This window comes from Anastrepha ludens, chromosome 4 (genome assembly GCF_028408465.1).
Source record: "Anastrepha ludens isolate Willacy chromosome 4, idAnaLude1.1, whole genome shotgun sequence".
In the NCBI taxonomy this organism is placed as follows: domain Eukaryota; kingdom Metazoa; phylum Arthropoda; class Insecta; order Diptera; family Tephritidae; genus Anastrepha; species Anastrepha ludens.
In genome coordinates, this window is record NC_071500.1 from 29,613,223 (window position 1) to 29,632,998 (window position 19,776).

The following is a 19,776-nucleotide window of genomic DNA, read 5'->3' on the forward strand; positions in this document are numbered from 1 at the left end:
ACACGACAAAGTTATTTTGCAACATGACAATGCTCGGCCACATGTTGCACAAGTGGTCAAAACATACTTAGAAACACTCAAATGGGATGTCCTACCCCACCCGCCGTATAGTCCAGACCTTGCGCCATCCGATTACTATCTCTTCCGATCGATGCAACATGGCCTGGCTGACCAGCACTTCCGTAATTACGATGAAGTCAAAAAATGGATCGATTCGTGGATTGCGGCAAAACCGACCGAATTTTTCACAAAGGGAATCCGTGAATTGCCAGAAAGATGGGAAAAAGTAGTAGTAAGCGATGGACAATATTTTGAATATTAAATTTGTAACCATTTTACGTCAATAAAGTTTGAAATTTTGAAAAAAAAACCGCACGAACTTATTCATAGTCCTATACATTAAAAATTTGTAATTTCAAGATAGATGTAATGTATTAGTATATATATATATACAGGGTGTCCGGTGGCAAAATAGGGTTTTAACTAACCCTAACCGCTGAGCGTTTGAGCGGTGAGGGAATCGCTTCGTTATTTGTGCGGGTTATTTAGTCATGTTGTACATCTGATGCTGTTGCAGTGGACGGGTAAACCAAGAACAATGGAATAAGAAATTGAGCCTTCCGAATTTGCTATGACATCAGCTCCGAGAATATACAAACAAAAGCAGGCGAAAGCAATAGAAACTACCAAACACAAGACATTCCCACGGCAGCCGGCTCTACGTTACCGGAATAACTTAGTTTTTTCCCCACCAAGGGCTGCCGCCCCAGTAAACTAGCCCTGTCTAGTGAGCCGCATACTTTCCGCTCACAGCGTCATCGGCATAAAAACGCAGAAAAACTGCATTTAGATGTATTTTTATAATTTGTGCTTTCACAATTTATCACGCGGCACTTCGCTTTTATGTCACAAATCACAGTAATTTTTCCTCCTTTTGTTTGTTTTATTCGTTTGTTTTGTATTATTACGGTGCCTGACGTCACACTTCTCAAAATCGCAACAAATAAAGTAAATATTTTGGGAAGACGTCTGATGCTTTTTCAATTACCTCTCAAAATTTCAGGTGAATCATGGCAAAATTGAACGAGTTATAGAAATTTTACTGAAAGAGTGTAGTCAAAGCCATGTATAACCGAGGCAGCTTGGAATTAGGGGGTGTTCCGACTCACTTGATATTTGACAGTTTCGTTGTTTTACAACCGATTTTCATGATTTTTGTTAACTTCTGTATTCAATTCGACCTGTCTTATATTCACAAACTCGTCCAATCAGTCGTTGTTTAGATGGTAGCTACGCAACATGAGCAAATACCAACAATGCCCAGTTCTTAATTCGCCTTGAGCCAATACTGTTAATTGTTTTCATATATCACCAATACAGTCTAATTTTTTTCGTAAACATACAGCCGTGGCCCCGGTTACGTCAGCCAATCAACTGATTCTTTTAAATTCGCTGGGAGCCGGTTAACGGTGTTATATTGGTCACACCTTCTGAATTTTTTTCATCATGGATTTTGTTCACGTTACAATACTCCACATTTACGTGATGCGCCAAGTGAAGATTGGACCCTCGTCGCTATGAGTTTGCATGATAACCCTAGTCAGTCTGTGCGCAAGATAGTGGCGGGGCAGAGGCTTTACCTTTTCAAAACTTTAATTCGTGCATGCACTTGGATGCATGTTGGTGCATTTTCGTACGGCAGAGACTATCTTCTGGAGTGATGAAACCCATTTTCAGGTAAATGGAAGTATAAATAAGCAAAATTGCTTTTATTGTGGCAGAGTCCCAAAGTGACGGTTTGGTGTGCATTGTAAAGTAGTGGAATAAATCGACCAAACTTTTTTAAAAACCATTAAGGGCAAGCAATTTCTGCATGCTGAACGATTACTTTCTGCCAATAACGAGAGAACATTCTTCCTTCAATACTCACACAGATGGTTTCAGCAAGATGGCGCCACGCCAAAGAGACCATGGCGCCACTGAATGATTTCTGCCAGCAACAACTGATAAGCCGATTCGATGACATATCCTGACCACCCAGGTCGCTCGATCTTACCGCTGTTTGGTTACCTCAAAAGTAAAATCTATGAGCAAACATAGCGACCATCTTAGCAGTAAACTAGCCCTGTCTAATGTACCGTACCTCACCATCCCAACACTAAAAGAAAATATCATACGCGAGGTTAATGGAGTCTCAACAACACTTCAGCAGCGAGTGACACGGAACGTGGAGGCCAGATTCTAAAAGTGTATGCGACGTAACGGTCAATAGTTAGAGGAAATAATTAAAAAAAAAATAATAATTATTTATTTATCGGAAACAGAGCTGCGGTTAAGTATTAAAAAAATAATAATAATAATTGGCGCGTACTTTGAATTAAATGCCGAGCTCCTCCTCCTATTTGTGCGTCTTGATGTTATTCCAGACGCCTCCGAGCGGCAAATGGTTTTTATGAGAACCTTTTTCATGGTAGAATACACTCGGAGATTTGTTATTACGTGCCGAGGGGCGACCGCTATTAGAAAAAACCTTTTTTATTATTAAGTTGAGTATTGCCATGAAAATATAGCTGCATGCCCAGAATCAGCATTTTATGCTGGTGCACGTTAAAAATGACTTCCTGAATTAGTATTTATAACAATGTGTTTTTTGACTTAGAAATTTTCAAAATTTTACATAGTAGAAATGAAATTTGTGCAGGCCTCGAATACTGATGCATTTCTGAAAAATACTAATGGATTACTGAAAAATTTCTAAACGTTTCAAGTATAGGTCGCCCTAACTGAAACTTCCTATAAAAAACACTGGAAAAAAGAGATTTTTAATATTGCTTAGATATTTCTTTGCGATAAAGTTATCGTTAAATCAATATTGTAAATAAAATTAAAAATTCGCCGGCTTAGATTGCAATAATTGTGTCATAAAAGGTAGTATACCATATTTGCAAATTAATTGTGTTTGAAAACCCATAAAATATATCCCCGTAAAGCATTGCTAGAACTAAATTAACCGCTTATGGCATAAGCTTATTGCTCATGTTAAGATCACCAAAAATATTAATTTTCGTATATACTTTTATCTGTACGTATGTATGTAGGAAGTTCGGACATATGATACATATGTATGTGCGCGCGCCTGTGTATACTTCTATTGTTGAAATCAACTTCGAAAAATTATTTCATTCAAAATTGCTAGTCATTAATTGTACAAGTTTCCAAATTTATTCCGACATGTCATGCGGAATTACACAGACGGACTTACATATGTACGAGTACATTCATATACGTATACGTGACGTGGACACACGCTAATCATTAATTATGCCCTAACATATGGATGGTTGTGTATTTATGTGTATACGTGCTTAACTACGCTTATTAACATTTACCAGCGTTCGAAGTCTTAAAATATGCATAAATATTAACAGTTTCGGCTGATTTCGGTATTTTTACAGTTGAAACCTTGAACAGAACCAAGCTGTAACAGAAAGTCGCATGGCATGAAGAAATATGCTTCTGCTGAAATCTTCAAGTTGTGTTGTAATGCTGATTGGTTAGCCCTTTTAAGCTTCCGGTACTTATTTACATATTCTTGAGCAATATTATTAGGCTTAACTCTTCTTTGGGTCAGACTTTTTCGACTTTGGACATGAACTTAACATTTCTATTATAGCTAACGACTTCAGCTTTCAGATAGATTCCAAAAATTTAATTTTCTATCGATTTATGGACATAACCTTTTAAAAAGGATCCTCGAACAGGACGAAAATAGGCCAGACCAGGGTGCCCTACCGAAGGTTTTAGAAAAGGTGATAATCGGGAGGGTTAATCGTTATGTATACTTATACTTATACTTATACTTATACAAATACAAAACAATAAAGTAAAAATGCAAATCAAAAGTGTTTGCAAACCAAAAATGCTTAACGTTGCATTGAAATACAAAACTGGAGGATATTTACAGATTTACCGAAGTATCTGGAAAGTTCTCACAGGACTAACTACCTCTGTCTCTGTCTCTATTCTTTCCCTGATATTTTTCTCCTTCCATCCTTCAATATCTACCCTCTTTCCAGAGCTCTTAATACAATGGGCTTTTTAGCCTGAGTGTTTTAGGGCCTCCAAATCTTTTGGTGTTCCTTGGCTCGACCAATTGAAATTTTTCACGACCCAGATTCATTCCTGCAATCCATGCTACAAAGCAGGGAAAAATGGACGGCAGCATGCAAAGCCATAGCAGGGACTATGAAGAAACAAAGTACCCTCGAAAGACTACGACGTAGGACCGGCGAAAAAAACGGACTCCGAATGGCAGATATGAGGAGCTTTTTCATGGTAGAAATACCCTCGGAACCTTATCTGTTGAGGGGTGACCGCTAAAAACTCTATCAATTTGTTGTTTCATGCACGGAGATTCGAATTCCGCTTCATAATATATAGTATTAACAACACATGCTTCTATCCTATTCTATCTATGCACAATATATCAAAGAAAATATAAATAGTTCCGTTATATTCCTCGAATAATTTTTTTTAAGCAAAAATCGTACAAAAGTGATATGATGGGTGAAATACGCAGGAGCTTATGGACTGACCTGATAATAATAATAATCAATGTATGATATATCGATGTTCTTGTTTCGTTTTTCTTGTTCCAAAGGTCATTGGCCGCAAGTACACTGTTCTAGTAAATACTTACCTACAAGTTTTCAGTTTCTACCAACCTAATACCGGTAAAATAAAGCTCACCAAAAATTATTAAACTTTTGCTAAGAAAGTATTTCTATTATTCCAGTAAAACTATTTTAAACAAGTTTATTATTGTCGCCGTTTTACATTTTTGGTCATATCTTCGGCATTTATAATTCGATCTTAAATTGTGATATATCGGGAGTCGTCAGAAAAAAGCCAACTTGAATCGCGTCGAATGTTGATGAATTAAGAAATAATCTTTATTTGATTTAAATAATTTTTTTTAATTCACGCTGTAGAAGTTGAAATGAGCTGGTGCGTAAGTACTAGAACGGGGTACTGCTCGAGGGAAGAATTTCGACAGGCGGATATGTCTACATCGATTTCTCTCATCATCTGGAGCATATACATATATACGAGTATATACATACTTATATATATATATATATCTATCTCGATTCCTCTATGCTGTTACACGTAACTATTATGTGAATAAAATTGTAATACCCTTATGCAAAAGTGCCCGGGTATAAATTTATTATATACACAGAAGTTGATCAAACTCTTTGCGCATGTAAATAGTTACTCTACACGTCCAGTGTTTATCTCGTCAGTATTAACATAGTTTTTGTGTTGTTTGATTCAAATTATAGACGACACCGATGGCTGAATAAATTCGCTTTCTACGTCCGACATAGTGGCAAAATGTCGCGTATGGACGAGATAATAATTTTTGATCCAGATCACATTTCATGAAAACTTTAACCTGCTCGATCAAAAAATTTTACAATCCAGTATTGTGATTTAAATATCGTGTTATTTATTGAATGTGTAAGGTTCGCCTTATAAGCCAAAGCGACTGTTGATTTCTGTCCTAATGCCGGTACAGGAGTATTATTAAAAATAGCCAGGCAGAGAATTTAATTATAAATACCCCCCCCCCATTAATAAAAAAATTTGCCTAAATTAAAGTTCGATAATATTTGTGATAAGATTGAGAATCTCTATAAAAAGTGGATCTACGGGAAATTTTATCTGTTTATACTAAAAAGCGAATTCGATAAGCAGCACTCCCATCACATCATGCATCCATCAGATCAGTACAATCCCTCTTACATGCATATACAACCATTCATACATATTACCAACAGTATTGTGCTGCATAGCAAGATGACATAATTTTGAATTGTTGTCAGTTGTTGTTGTTGTCACCGTTCCATATCATTGCTTGATTTTATTAGTACATTTCTCGTTCACGCTCGTAAAAAAATAAACTTTCTGCGGCCGAAGCGATGAAAAGTGAAACCTATGTGCAAACATAATCATACACATGTACACACATGCACATAATATATGTATATACGCACATGCATACATATGTATATATGCACACAATAGCTACTATTTTCGTTTTGTAATACAAGTAAAAATACTTAGTACCCTCATATCAGCCACATTTATTTGATGTCAGCCACATTGACGGCATTTGGTTCCAATGGAGATGGGTGGCGGTGGGTGGTGCGCGCTGCTCTCAGTTCTACACATTATTAGCTTTGTTCGTTTTGCTTACAATTCACGTTTTTGACTTTTGAGAGTCGCTTCTTTGTTTACAAATGAATGATGCTTTCTGCGGGTGAATGTGTGCATGAATGTGTTGCGTAAACGGAAATTGTTTTGCAGTGGATAGTAAAATTGTGTTTTAAGGTTGCTACGACCTTGACCTGCCCATGAATCGTAAACAATAGTTGAAGATGCTCAAGTTGTAGCGAGGAGATGTTTCGTAAAAATAATGCAGTTAATTTAAGACGCCGCTTAGAACGCAAGGCGAATTAAGTAAGTGCAAAAGTTTTACCAATCCTTTCTTGCATATAATTGCATTCGCTTATATGTACTTACATATTTGGTAGAAATAAAATTGATTTTTTTAAATTACATTATTCTTTATTTTCTTATTGCGTTAGTATAATTGCGATTAGAACCATATAAGCATAACTAATGAAGAGAACAGAGGTAATGTCATTTGCTCCACTATATAATATATGGATATATGAATGTATATACATATTCATACAAATATAATTGGCGCTTACACACTTTATTAAGTTTTTGACCGAGCTCCTCCTCCTATTTGTGGCGTGCGTCTTGATGTTTTTCCACAAATGAAGGAACCTCTAGTTTTAAGCAGACTCCAAATGGCATATGAATTTTTATGAGGAGCTTTTTTAGGGCAGAAATACACTCTGAGGTTTGCCATTTCCTGCCCAAGGGCGACCGCTATTAAAAAAAAAACTTTTTTATTATTTGATGTTTCATGCCTGGTGAGACGCATACGGATAACACAAAAAAATGCTGTATCTGAACATGTGTAAAAAGTACAATAATTGGAAACATACAAACAGACTTACAAGGTGGGGGAAAATTAATCACAATTTTTTCCATCACAATATCATTTTTTGTTTTTTAGTACAAAAATTGTTCTAAAACAAAATTGGATGATTAATAATTTTATTAGCTGTCTACAAATTAAATACTTTAACCACAGGATAAAAGCTTTCAATATTAATAAGGAGAAAATGCATATTTTAGACCGTGACAAAATTTCGATATTTTCATGACTGAAAACAAAAATCCACAATTTTGTCTCTTTCGGAAATACGGGTAGCCTTCTAATAATATATTTAATAATGCCGTCTAATGATAATTTAAAATGTATGCAAGATGTTGTGGCGTAAAATTATAAAAACAGAGTAGTGCAAAACTCAGCGACGCCAACTACTTTTATTTCCTTATATAAAAAAAAAAATTAGCACAACTTCTTATAACAAAACAAAAACGTTTGGAAATTGTATGAACGTACAAGTGTCGTCTGGGAAGAATTTTGAAATTGAAATTCGAGGGCGAGCCAAGAAACAGCGAGAGAATGGTAACTCCTAAAACACTCAGTCTGAAAGCCAATTGTATTCACAGCTCTGCAAATGAAAAGGGTTGATAGTAAGGAGAGAAGAAGGAGAGAAGTGACAAAGAGAAAGATATAGGATATAATAGAAATAAAGACAGAGATAACTATTCTTTCGCAATTCTGCAAATATCCTCCAGTTTGAGAGAACGAATTTTACGCATTCTCATGTCATCGGAACCCAAAACTCGTAGCCTTGCTCTAACAAAGGCAATACACTCATAAAATATGCTCAGTGCTATCCCGCTGCTCTAAGCAAGACCGGATAATTGGGTCCTTAATGATTCCAATGGTAGTCATATGCCAGCCCCATGGATTGTGTACTGTAATAATACCGGACATCAACCGAACGCCTTTTCTACCAAGTTTTAGATTTAGGTTCGACAGTTTTCTGTTCGGGCTTTTCACAAAACACTTAGCAGTTCTGCAGCGTTATCGATTGGATCATCGCTCTTTCTGTAAATTGCATACATAATTCATTCATTCATTTGCTTGAACATCGCGGTGTCCTGGAACCCATATAAGTACAAGTTTATTCCGTCTTGCAACAGAATTAAGTTTCCAGAGGTTTGCCTTGCGTTCTCCAGGGCCCTCAGTGTAGCCTGGCTGCCACTAAGTCTCCAGTTTGTTTCCCATTTTCTCTCAATTCTGCTACTTTCAGGGGAAGAATGTTATTTTTTCTAAAAGGATTCATAGAGTGCACCAGACGACCAACGCTACACATTCTTTGGATAAGCCACTTTTGCAATATGCCTCTCCATATTCAATTTATGCACATAATAATAATAAATCTACTTTTTGAAATGGAAATTTTACTAATTTCTCTAATACTTCTTTATTTTGCGTCCAAAGGCAAATGAATCGTCCAGAGATCTGTGACGAGTTTACTTCTTGTTACGGTCAGGAAGGAGTGATGAGTTTGATCTTAGAAGAAGAGGGCTTACCTTTCAATGACCATGGTATATATATAATAGTAGCTTATGTTAAAACTATTTCTTAAATAAAAATGTGCGTAATAATCAAGCTTGGAAAACATATTCAGGTTTTGAGAATTTTTTTATTTCGGACTTTCTAAATTTCACGCCACGCTCTTTTATGAGCATCTCACATGTTGTTGTTGTTGTAGCAGCAATACTAAACTCTGTCAGTATAATGTAAATTACCGGTCGTCTTCGTCTAGCTCATCTAACGGTAGGCCCAGGAAACTTGTTGTTTCAACAGGGCGTGAAAAGGTGGTTAGTGTCGTGCAGGGTGGCTTCACGTGCAGGACATATCGTCCCCTTAGTATAACAATAGCCTATGTGCTCATAGGCTATTATTTTTTGATTGAATTTTTGGATTCTCCATCGTCGATTTTATATGTGGTCAAAATTTTATCAAATTCTGGTTCCACAAAGTGGGTCAAAACGTCAGTCAAAAAATAATAAATATTTACAGACCTAACGAGATTTGAGTGAGAGCTACTTTCGACAAAAAGTTTGAAATTCATTTTCTCAAAACATCAAAAAATGTATAGGCTATTTTAATACTAAGGGGACGATATGTATGTTTGGCCAATTCTGGATAAATAGGAGCTTAACCTGCTACAATATCAAGAATGTAGTTTTGCTAAGGTTACGCGGGTCAGTCAGGGTGGCTGGAGCTCTTCATCTGCTGTGGGTGGTGGTTGGACTCCGATTACGCATTTGGCGATCGGGAGCTTAAGAAGGTAGCAAGGGTCCCCCGACGAATGCCGTTTATTGTCTGTCTAAACACTGTTCCGTCCAGTAGTTGTCGGTTCGTTTTGTCCTGGATCTCGCTCAGGCTCAAGCAGGTGTCTAGATGGGTGAAACCAGCGGTAGCACCCTAGCAGAAACTGTTTGCTGAGCAGTCTGTTGTGCCCCTTAACAGGTAGCATCTGTGCCTCGTTGTGAAGGTGTTGTAGAGGAGACATCAGAAGGCAACCGGTCGCTGTCCGAGTAATAATGTTTTGGTAAGTCTGGAACTTTATTCACTGTGTGTCACTAGTTCTAGGCGGCCAGACAGGCGCAGCGTAGTTTAGAACCGGCCGGCCAATTGCGTTAAATGTCGATAGCAACATTTCTTTGCCTTTGCCCGAAGTACTGCCGGCTACCGATTTGAGGACCTTGTCGCGATTTTGGACTTTAGTGGCAATTGCGGTTGTGTGCGCAGAGAAAGTGAGCAGGTTACTCTTAAAATGTTGGGGCTGTTAACAGTCGAAATTTGTGTGTCATAGATTTTGACCTTGAGTTGCAGCTTGACCTCCTATCCCTGTTTAGTGCACCGTATCTCTAGCATCTTACATCATGTAGCCTACTATGTGTATTAGCTTAGCAAAGTTTTCACAGTAGATTTCAATATGGAGTGGTCTGTGGCTCCAAAATAATGACTAAAAAATATACTTTGCCATGCCCAATTTCCTAAGCCCACTTAAATTTATCCTTTCATAGCGCTGACAATGATTTGTATCATTCTCTACGTAAAATGCGGGATATTTTAGTTGCGAATAAAAATTGATCTCTTTGCAGAATAGCCTTCGCAAGACCTCTTAGAATATGTTTGCATAGTTAATTTTGAACGCTGCTCTATTTCCAATATTAGGCTTTAAGAGGCCACCACCACATACACAGACATACATGAATTTAAATAAATATAATACATTTATTTATTTATAGCTAAAATGTAAAGCGCTGGTATGAACAGGGTTTTCCAATGAGGGCGCATCGAATTGCATTAAAGCAAACTGTGTGTTACCACAAAACTCTGTTTTTTATTTGAAAGGCCCACTAATGCCATTATGTACATATGTAATAAGACATCACAGATCTGAGAGGTCTAATTATCAACGACTTTGCTTCGTAGACCCGACAGAATTTTAGCAAATGTCTTGGTTATCTTAACTTTTCGCGCTATTAGCCGATTGCTGCTTAGGGCTGCGGTTTCAGAAATCACGCAAGAAGGAAACAAGTGGGGTTATTCGCACGTGGCCAATCTATCTATAGTACCTGCGCGAAAGATAATCTCAAATAAGAGTCGTATCATTTTTGTATGTTACCAAGTTGATTCGGTATCAATCACTAAATAATAAGCAATAGATTCGTCGTCCTCAAAACAAACTGGGCGCCACTGCTCTATAACATCGATCCATCCTTATAAGAAAACCCTATATATCACAAATAGATGCAAAGAAAAATGGGATTAATGGTGATTAATTATTACAAGCATTTAGCTGACGTTCAGCCACTTCAATCATTTCACTCATTTTCGGCAAATGCTTATTCACAAGCGTATACATACCCACACACACATCTACATATAATTATAAATACAGCTAATTATTTTTAGTACGAATAACGTCATCTTTCGAGCCACAACGTTCTATGAATGTGGATCAGCTGAAAAATATTATACATTCCCTTGGGCTTCGAATGCTTTCACAACATACAAGCATATGTATACATACATACACCCATTCATATGTAAAAGTGGAACACAAAACTATGTACATTTAACAACATATGCACATATTTAATTTAAGGGCCTTTTGAATTATGAAATATTTAAAACTGAAGTTTTCGATGATATTAAAGCTGCCAACAAAAATATCTACGAGTACAGTGAAAAATGATTACAAAGTGTTGACTGGCAGTAGCAAAGTATTGCAATTTATAGCTCTTAAATTCATTAAAAAATTTAATTCGACTCCACGCGAATGCAGGTAAGCATAAGCAGCAAGAAAAAATACCTGAATCAGTTCAACAAAGTTCCGATTAAATACTTACATACACATATATGTACATACATATGTATATAAAAAGTGGCATGCTGAGCTCTGACAAAGCGTGTGCACAACAAAGGCTTGGCAATGAATACGAAAGGATCTTTGCATACCTCAGACCGCTTACGATAACGATTTTCGAAATACCAATGTTAACTTAATCAGCTAAAAATTAATTGCTTCCAGTTGCGCTGTTGAATGTAAGAATAAGATTACGCCTGTTTTGTATTGAAGTTCAATTTTACGAGCGACTGTAGATGATTACAGTTAAATTAATTTAGAAGAGTGGAAAGGAAATGTGTAAAAAATGGGTTCTACCTTTTTGTTGTGCTTTAACATCGTATACCTGGGTATGACAATGAAAATAAATTGCAACAAAAGTAATTTACACAAGAAGGGTGGTCCGTCGACTGTGTTCCTTTTTAAACATATGAATGTTATTTTGACATTGATAGCTGCTTCGCGCTCAAATAAAGTGACATAAATTCAATATTACATTTCCACTCTACGAAATTAATTATCTTGCGATGTGTGCATTTAATACAAAGAATTTTCGGGCAAAGTGCGTTATCATCTCTTTGCTGTTGAAAAAAGGAAATTCTTACCTCTGGAGAACGAAAACACGCACGTGGCAATTGTATGGGCAGAGAGTGACAGTTTGCATCATTGCCAAATTGCTGTTAGTGACACCGTTTCTTATTATTTATGTTACTAGCAGCGATTGACCCTCGGTAGGCAATGGGTAAGCCTCCGTGTTTGTTTCTGCCATGAAAAAGCTCCTCATAAAACAACCATCAGCCGTACGGAGTCGACATAAAACTGTAGGCCGCTTTGTTTGTAGAAAGATCTCAAGACGCTCAAAACGAATCGGAGAAGGGGACCGACCCACACAATCAACAAAGGATTTACGGTCCAATTACATACATACGTATGTATATGTATATGAGTGCCCGGATATAAATTTTTAATTGCACGAGTAGTTCCTATGGGGTCTAATTCCTCCGTTGCGGCAACTTTACTGACAGCAAAATTGAATATTTATATTTGAGTCGAAGGCGCTACATACCCTATGATCAAAAAGAACCGTGAATGTTTAAATAAAACAAAACAGAGTTAAATTTCAGGCAAATTTATTTTATCGCCTTCAAAATATGACCCGTCTGAACATGTACCAACGTTTGACCCAGTCCTTCATGCACCTCTGGTAGGACGACGAAGGGATGGCCTTCAGCTCCATTGTCGCATTCTCTTTGATCTCCTCTATCGACCGAAATCTCCTTCCACGAAGTGGTAACTTCAACTTGGGAAACTAAAAGAAGTCGCACGGGGTCATATCAGGTGAATACGGGGTTCGTACGATGGTATTTACTTAGTGTTTGGTCAAATAATCCAGCACAATTTTGGGCTCGGTGCGATGGCGCGTTATCATCATGCAAAATCCAAGAATTGTTTGCTCACATTTCCGGCCGTTTGCGACGTAAAGCATTTCTCAAACGCCTCAAAACGGAAAAATAATATTCTCTATCGGCTGTCTGGCCCGATGGAAGGTACTCTTGGTGCACTACGCCTTGGCGATCGAAGAAAACAGCCAACATCACCTTCCCGGTACTTTTTGATCATAGGGTACGTGCCATGCGCCATGCAGGAATGCGCAAAAACTGGCAACTGCAACGAAAATGACAACTGTTTGAAGAAGAACAATTTTGTATCGCGCTAATTTTTATCGATGCTGTTTTTTTATTATATCAAATTAAATGCGGATAAAACATAGAATTTAAAGTAATTGAGTCAATTCAAACGCGCCCTTATCATTTCAATATGAGCTCAAATGCCAGAGAAAAGCCTAGACTTAACCGAGTTGTCTTAAAAAATTAATGTGCGTCTTGATCTCGAAGTTATGGTCGAACCCACCTTCTACCACTACCTTAAATTCTATTAAGGGGACAGATACCTGTAAACGGCCATATTTTCTCTTATCTTCATTAAAATTATTTAAAATGAAGAAGTCAATATATATTTTTTTTAAATTGGCATACAGTTTATTTATACATTAAAATAATATAAAAATTATTTTTTCGAAAAATTTTCGAATTATAAATTCACATAGAAAGTAAAATCATAAAAAAGATGTGTGCAAAATTTTAGGGAAATCGGTCAATAGCTTTTCGAGTTTTCGTGTACGCCAATTCGAGAAATATTTTTATTTTTTATTTATTTATTAAAAGAGTAACAATTATAAATAACTATTCCACTTAAAGAGCTAAAGCACTGGCTACTATGGCCTTCGGCTATATAGTTTTGAGAAAAATGCGTCTAAAGTTTGAGTACAACGTAACTATACCTCTCCCTGCGCTCGAACGCAAAGAATACAGTCGTCACGGTTGACGATCTATAATATAAGATATACTTAAATTTACGTTCTAAAATTTTTTTGACATATTCTTAAAGGGTTATATTAACATTTTATGAAAACAAAAAAAAATACAGGTATCTGTCCCCTTAAAACCCTCTTTCGCTTCAATAAGCATTAATTTCATAATATATTTCAAAACCAACAAAACCCTGTTTATGCACAACGAAATATTTACTTTCACGATGAGAACATTTTTTTCTTTTTGATTTATACATATATACGGCAATACTTTCATTGTGGCACCACGGTACGCTTTACACGTCACGTCAGTCAGAAGCGTTGCCGCAACTTGCGCAGCGAACCCATTGTGACAGCCGTAGAAACAACGGCTCGAGAACTACAATCAGTTGGAAAAGGTCCCTTCTATATTGAGGGAATGGATTTTCTAAAATATATGTATGTAGATGCATACCGTGGAACCTGTTAACTGTTTATACGAGTATACCTTTTCTACTGCTTTTTCTCAAATGTACACTTGTTGCATTGTTAAATGAATTAAAATTCGAATTCTAATTTATTTTTATTGTTATTATCTTTGATCGCATACATATACATACATATGTGCATATGTATGTGCACTCATATTCATATAAATATCGAAAATATTATTAATATTTGCACAAGCAAGGCACGAAAATGCACAAAAGTGAAGAAAGTTATTTAACAAAGCGTCATAACGCAATATAAAACGGCATATTATTAGATAAGCAAACAAAAACGAATGAATGCCAAAACAGACCGAAGTAATGATAACGAGTGCTAAAATAATTAGCAAGTATTTGTAAACAAAACCGTAAGAAATGTTTTAAAGTAAAAGTATTTCAGCTTGAAGTGTGTAGTAAAGGTTGTTGGATTGAGTTGGATACACGAGATCACTGGAAACAGGGGATATATAGATAACTGTGGCGCATTTTCAATTTGTTCACTTCAAAACCGATGGTTTTATTGACAATATTTTTGGAATGCGTGCTTAAAATTTATTAGTTATTCATGAGCGTACGGCGGCTATCGATTAATGCGATAATAATAAATTAATATAAAACGCAATATTCAATTGCGTGAGTGTGAAAGGAAACTCTCGTGCAGAACAGGTCAAGAAGCCATAAATAAATTATTATAATTGCTGTACGGCCGCCCCAAAATCTGTAATCGAAATGCTTGTATCTGTAGTGGCGCACAGGTGGGCAAAAATACATGAAATCCTTTTTGTTCAGTCATACAAGAGCGAAATAAGTAGCTGGCATAACAGATTAAATAGTACTTTAATACACCTACTGACCAAATACAGTAATGTTTTTCTTTTCCTAATTTTTAGATCCAACATGTCAGCGGAAGCATCAAATGGCAGCAGCCCCTCACCCGCCGCCTCAGCCGAGCCCCCAGTGGCTGAAGTCGCACAATTGGCTTTAGAAGATGAACCGAAAGTCAGTTTCCAAGATCAATTTAAGGCCTTCTCCAAATTTGGTGACACAAAATCAGACGGCAAATTGATTACATTATCGCAAAGTGATAAATGGATGAAACAAGCTAAAGTGATCGACAAGAAGATCACCACAACTGACACGGGCATACACTTTAAGAAATTCAAAGCGATGAAAATCTCCTGTGCTGATTACAATAAATTCCTTGAGGATTTAGCGAAGGCGAAAAAGATCGAGTTGAGTGAAATAAAAAAGAAAATGGCTGCTTGTGGAGCGCCGGGTGTTCTGCAGGTTTCGGTGAGTGGCATTAAGTAAAAATTATGAAGAAATAATTTATTTATTTATTTATTTAATACACAAACGCCAATCGGCAATATACAACTTCAAAAAAAAAAAAAAAATCGAAATGTTGTTTGACCTAGGGGTATGGTAGTAGACGTGATTTAATATCTGGTACGATGGTATTGAGTGATCCGCTGTAAAAGTCCACCTCGTTGTGCAGAGAGTTGACGATCCTAGCTATTCGCTTATGTGGACCGTTAAAAACATAGTTTTTAGTTGTCCTTGTGGTTTTTAGCAGGCGATTGCGTCTCAGTGGAAGTCCAACAGGTGCGAATTCAAAGCAACTATTGATATCTGGGGCATCGATCAGGCCATTCACAACTTTGAAAAATAATATTAGGTCCGCTACCTGCCGACGTGCTTGCAAATTATTGATGTGGAACTGGTCATAGATCTTAAGTGTTGATCTGTATCCTCCTTGGCGACTATATCGACATCGTTCAACGCGTTTGATTGCAGAGTCAGTAAAAGGAGACCAGATTACTGTGCCAGTAATTAAATTAAATTTTAAAATTTTATAATGAGGGGAATAAGAACAATTGTCATAAAAAAAGCCCTTGGCAAAGCTGAAAAATAAAATAAATGATTGTCGGCCGCCGTAGCCGAATGGGTTGGCGCGTACCTACCATTCGCGAATGCATAGGTTCGAATCTCCGTGCATGAAACAACAAAATGATAGAAAAAGTTTTTTCTAAAAGCGATCTTCCCTCGGCAGGCAATGACAAACCTCAGAGTGTATTTCTGCCATGAAAAAGCTGCTCATAAAAAACATTTGCCGTTCGGTGTCGGCTTAAAATTGTAGGTTCTTCCGTTTGTGGAATATCATCAAGGCGCACGCCCCAAATAGGAGAAGGAGCTCGGCCAAACCATTAACAGAAGTGTACGCGCCAATTATTTATTTATTTAATTGTCGCGTACATTCATTGTCCAATATTTTGGTGCAGCTTCTCCTGCAAATTTTGGTGTGCGTCTCGATGTTGTATGATGATGAAGTATATTTTTATTCTTATAGAGGAAGTATAGTTGTCCTGATTGTATTGAATTATAAATAGCCTTGACCAAAGAAGAAATGCTCAATCAGCACAAGCGAATTCTCCATAACCTCTCTAGCATCCATGCGCCCAAGAAAACATACAATACCTCGCAACAGATCTTTGTTATGGAGGATTTCTGCCAAATATGTATATTCCACATACAAACTCTTTTATCGAAATAAGTTTTCATTAACTAGTTGTATTGTACATACATACATATTATGTATTAGTTTTTATAAATTGGTAGTAAATATTCTTGTTTTCCATAGGCTGGCAAAGCAGCATCGGCCGTTGAACGACTCACTGACACCAGCAAGTATACTGGGTCTCATAAGGAGCGCTTCGATGCCACAGGTAAGGGCAAAGGTATCGCTGGCCGTAAGGATTTGGTGGACGCATCTGGCTACGTATCTGGTTACCAGCACAAGGATACATACGATCCCACTCACTAAAGGCAGAAAATTTCCAATTAACTCGGAGCAAACATGAACACATTTATAATCTCTATAAAAGAAAAATACTTAAATAAAATCACAAAACTGCACAAATAAGCTTTCATGCAGGTTTATATAAATATTAGGTTTACACAAAGCTATTTAATGCATTTTTATTATTACTTTAGAACTTTGCCTAAAAGTGGCTTAGAAAAGCAAAAAACATACGTAAAAGTATTTAGTTTTTATTTAGTACTCTTTTCGTGGCAATTTATTGAATACACTTTTGTGATACTTTTAATTAATATTACAATAAAAGAATACAACTTTTGCTAATATAGAATATGGTATTATATTTGTGGTAGTCTGCTTCTTAATCTGGTGTTTTCATTTAGTATTGCATAAATATTTTTTTCAGTCGCTTTTAATTTGAACATTTTAATATTAATATACAAAATTTTCGGCGAACTGATGAAGAAAAAATCGGGAACAAAATTAAACGTGACATTAAAAAAGTTCAAAATTTTTTATTCAAATACACTATATACATACATACAAGCCCGACGAGAGCGGGGGGGACCGGGTACTTTTTCCCCCGGGCCCGGAGTTTTCAGAGGGGCCCGGACTCGAGATTATACGTCTTTATATGAATTAGACATCATTGGAAAGGGCCCGCATTTGCAATTTTCCCCCTGGGCCCGGATTTTCCCCCGGGGCCCGGATATGCTCTCTACGGCCCTGCCTACATATATACATACATAGGTATATAAAATAGGACCACTTACTAAAATTAAGTATAGTTTTTACATGAAAATAAAGTAATATGTACGTTTTGAAAAAATGTTATTGATAATATTTTTATCCCTCTCTTTTTTGTATATTAAAAGCAACTTTTTTTAGACCACTCAAAATGGCTACTTTCCTCCATTTAATACCAAAGTGTAATATATAAAATGAATGTGTATTTAAAAAAGACATTGATGCTTATATAAATAGAGACGTGAAATGAAATAAATTAAAAAAGTCTCTTGTTAATAAAATAATAAAAACGGAATGCGTTATGATTTGTGTAATATTTGTAGTATAAAGTACTTATACTCGCATATGTAAGTATAGTTTCATTCGGCGGAATACCTCGGAGTGCTCGAACCCATACACACTAAACTTGCTTTATAACTCTTCGCCACTTCGCCAATACCAATCGCCTTCCTTTAACTTGGTACCGAAGCCAAATGGTAGAAATGGCGCGCTTCGATTCTCATGCAATGTTTTTTTTATAAAATGGAAAGTATACATTGGCTGTATTTCCATTCCAAGTGAAATGTAGTTACGAATCTGATTACACAATTTTACAATAAATGAATCAAACAGTGTTCAAGGAAAGGGGATTCGAGAAAAAGTTTTTTTAAGTTTAACGAATGCTGTGGCGAACTCGAGGACTGAATACTCTTAAGGGGGCAAGTCCTTGCAAAATTTTAAAAAAATCGTTTTTTTTTTCGATGTTTCGAAAGTATAGTATAGCCCATTAACTATGTAGAGAGCGGTCCGCGCGTTCCTGTACTGCAAACTTTAAACTCATTTATCTCGAAACTGTACTTTAAAAAACTGCTCGTGTTGTAACTCAAAAAGTTATCGACCGATTTGTTTGAAGTTTGATGAGGCCTTTCTGTACATTACTGTCGGAACGATAAACCTAAAATTTCAGATATTTCGCGTTAATAAATTACTTTTAGGGGGCTAAAAATGTCAATAAAATAGCTCTAAATTCTGACTTTTTTTCAAAGGCTTATTTTATAATTAATTATATACTTGTTTTTTAATTTTATAGGTTCATCCTTTTCGTTAATATGTAATAAAAAAAACAATCTAATTTTTTTGTTTCAGATCGATAGATTAAAAGTAATAAATATAGCAGTTTGGGACCTCGCGCCGTAGGCAGCCGACAAGAAATGATTCTGAGCCGCCATTTTGGAAAAAACATGAAAAACAATTTTTTTTGTACTCTCCAAAGGTTAAATAAAGTTATGTTAAAGCTTCAAAGTAATAGAATTATTTTATCACCTTTAAAAATATGTTTAAAAAATGTTCGATTTTGAGGCTTCTACATGGACTTCCCCCCTTAAATAAAATCGTTCCACTATAGAAACAACTACATATCCTGCCTGTAGTTGCATCAATTCAATAAATTTTATGCTCATTAAATATTTTTGAACTAGGGACCCTTAAACAGTTATCATTTTTAAATATGCTAACCAAGTTAAGTAATAAGCACTCAAGTTTAAAGAAAATAAATATTTTCCACTCAAGATATTCTTTCTATTCCATTATATGTACACTAAAAAACTTCTTTGTCGAGTCACCGACATAATTTTCGATTTTTAATTGGTTTTTCGGATTTTTAAAGAATGCTGAAAAAATTGTCATTAGGCATCGTCGATTCGACTCAGTGACTTCTAGAGTTGATTGTTGATTGAGGTAGCGTTAAAAACATTCGATAACTTTCCATTTGTAGGATGCGACTTCTGGCAAGATTATTTGTATTGTAGTATCAGAGGATTTATCTCTTTTTCAGGGGTTAGGGGTAGTCAGAGGCCCGAAAAAATGATGATTTTTTTTTTTTGCTAGTCAATTGCTTTATTTTACAAAAATAAACACATAGCATTAATACATAATATTTCAACTTGACTTCAGCAAAATTTCAAAAAA

The 19,776-nt window shown here is 36.2% G+C and overlaps 1 protein-coding gene across 6 annotated transcripts in view; it reads left to right on the top strand.

The window, feature by feature from the left end:
* Positions 1-17,948, top strand: part of LOC128861403 (tubulin polymerization-promoting protein homolog) — a 28,362-nt gene extending 10,414 nt beyond the window's left edge. For 2 of the 6 annotated variants that reach the window (XM_054099529.1, XM_054099530.1), the window contains exons 2-3: positions 15,155-15,557; positions 16,906-17,948. In XM_054099529.1, coding sequence (XP_053955504.1) covers positions 15,155-15,557; positions 16,906-17,088 — 586 coding nt within the window. In that variant the 3' untranslated portion in view covers positions 17,089-17,948. Of the gene's footprint in view, positions 1-11,061; positions 11,367-14,134; positions 14,309-14,638; positions 15,020-15,154; positions 15,558-16,905 lie in introns of those variants that run through there. The other 4 variants (XM_054099525.1, XM_054099528.1, XM_054099526.1 and 1 more) reach the window with 4 other exon arrangements.
* The last annotated feature ends 1,828 nt before the right edge of the window (positions 17,949-19,776 follow it).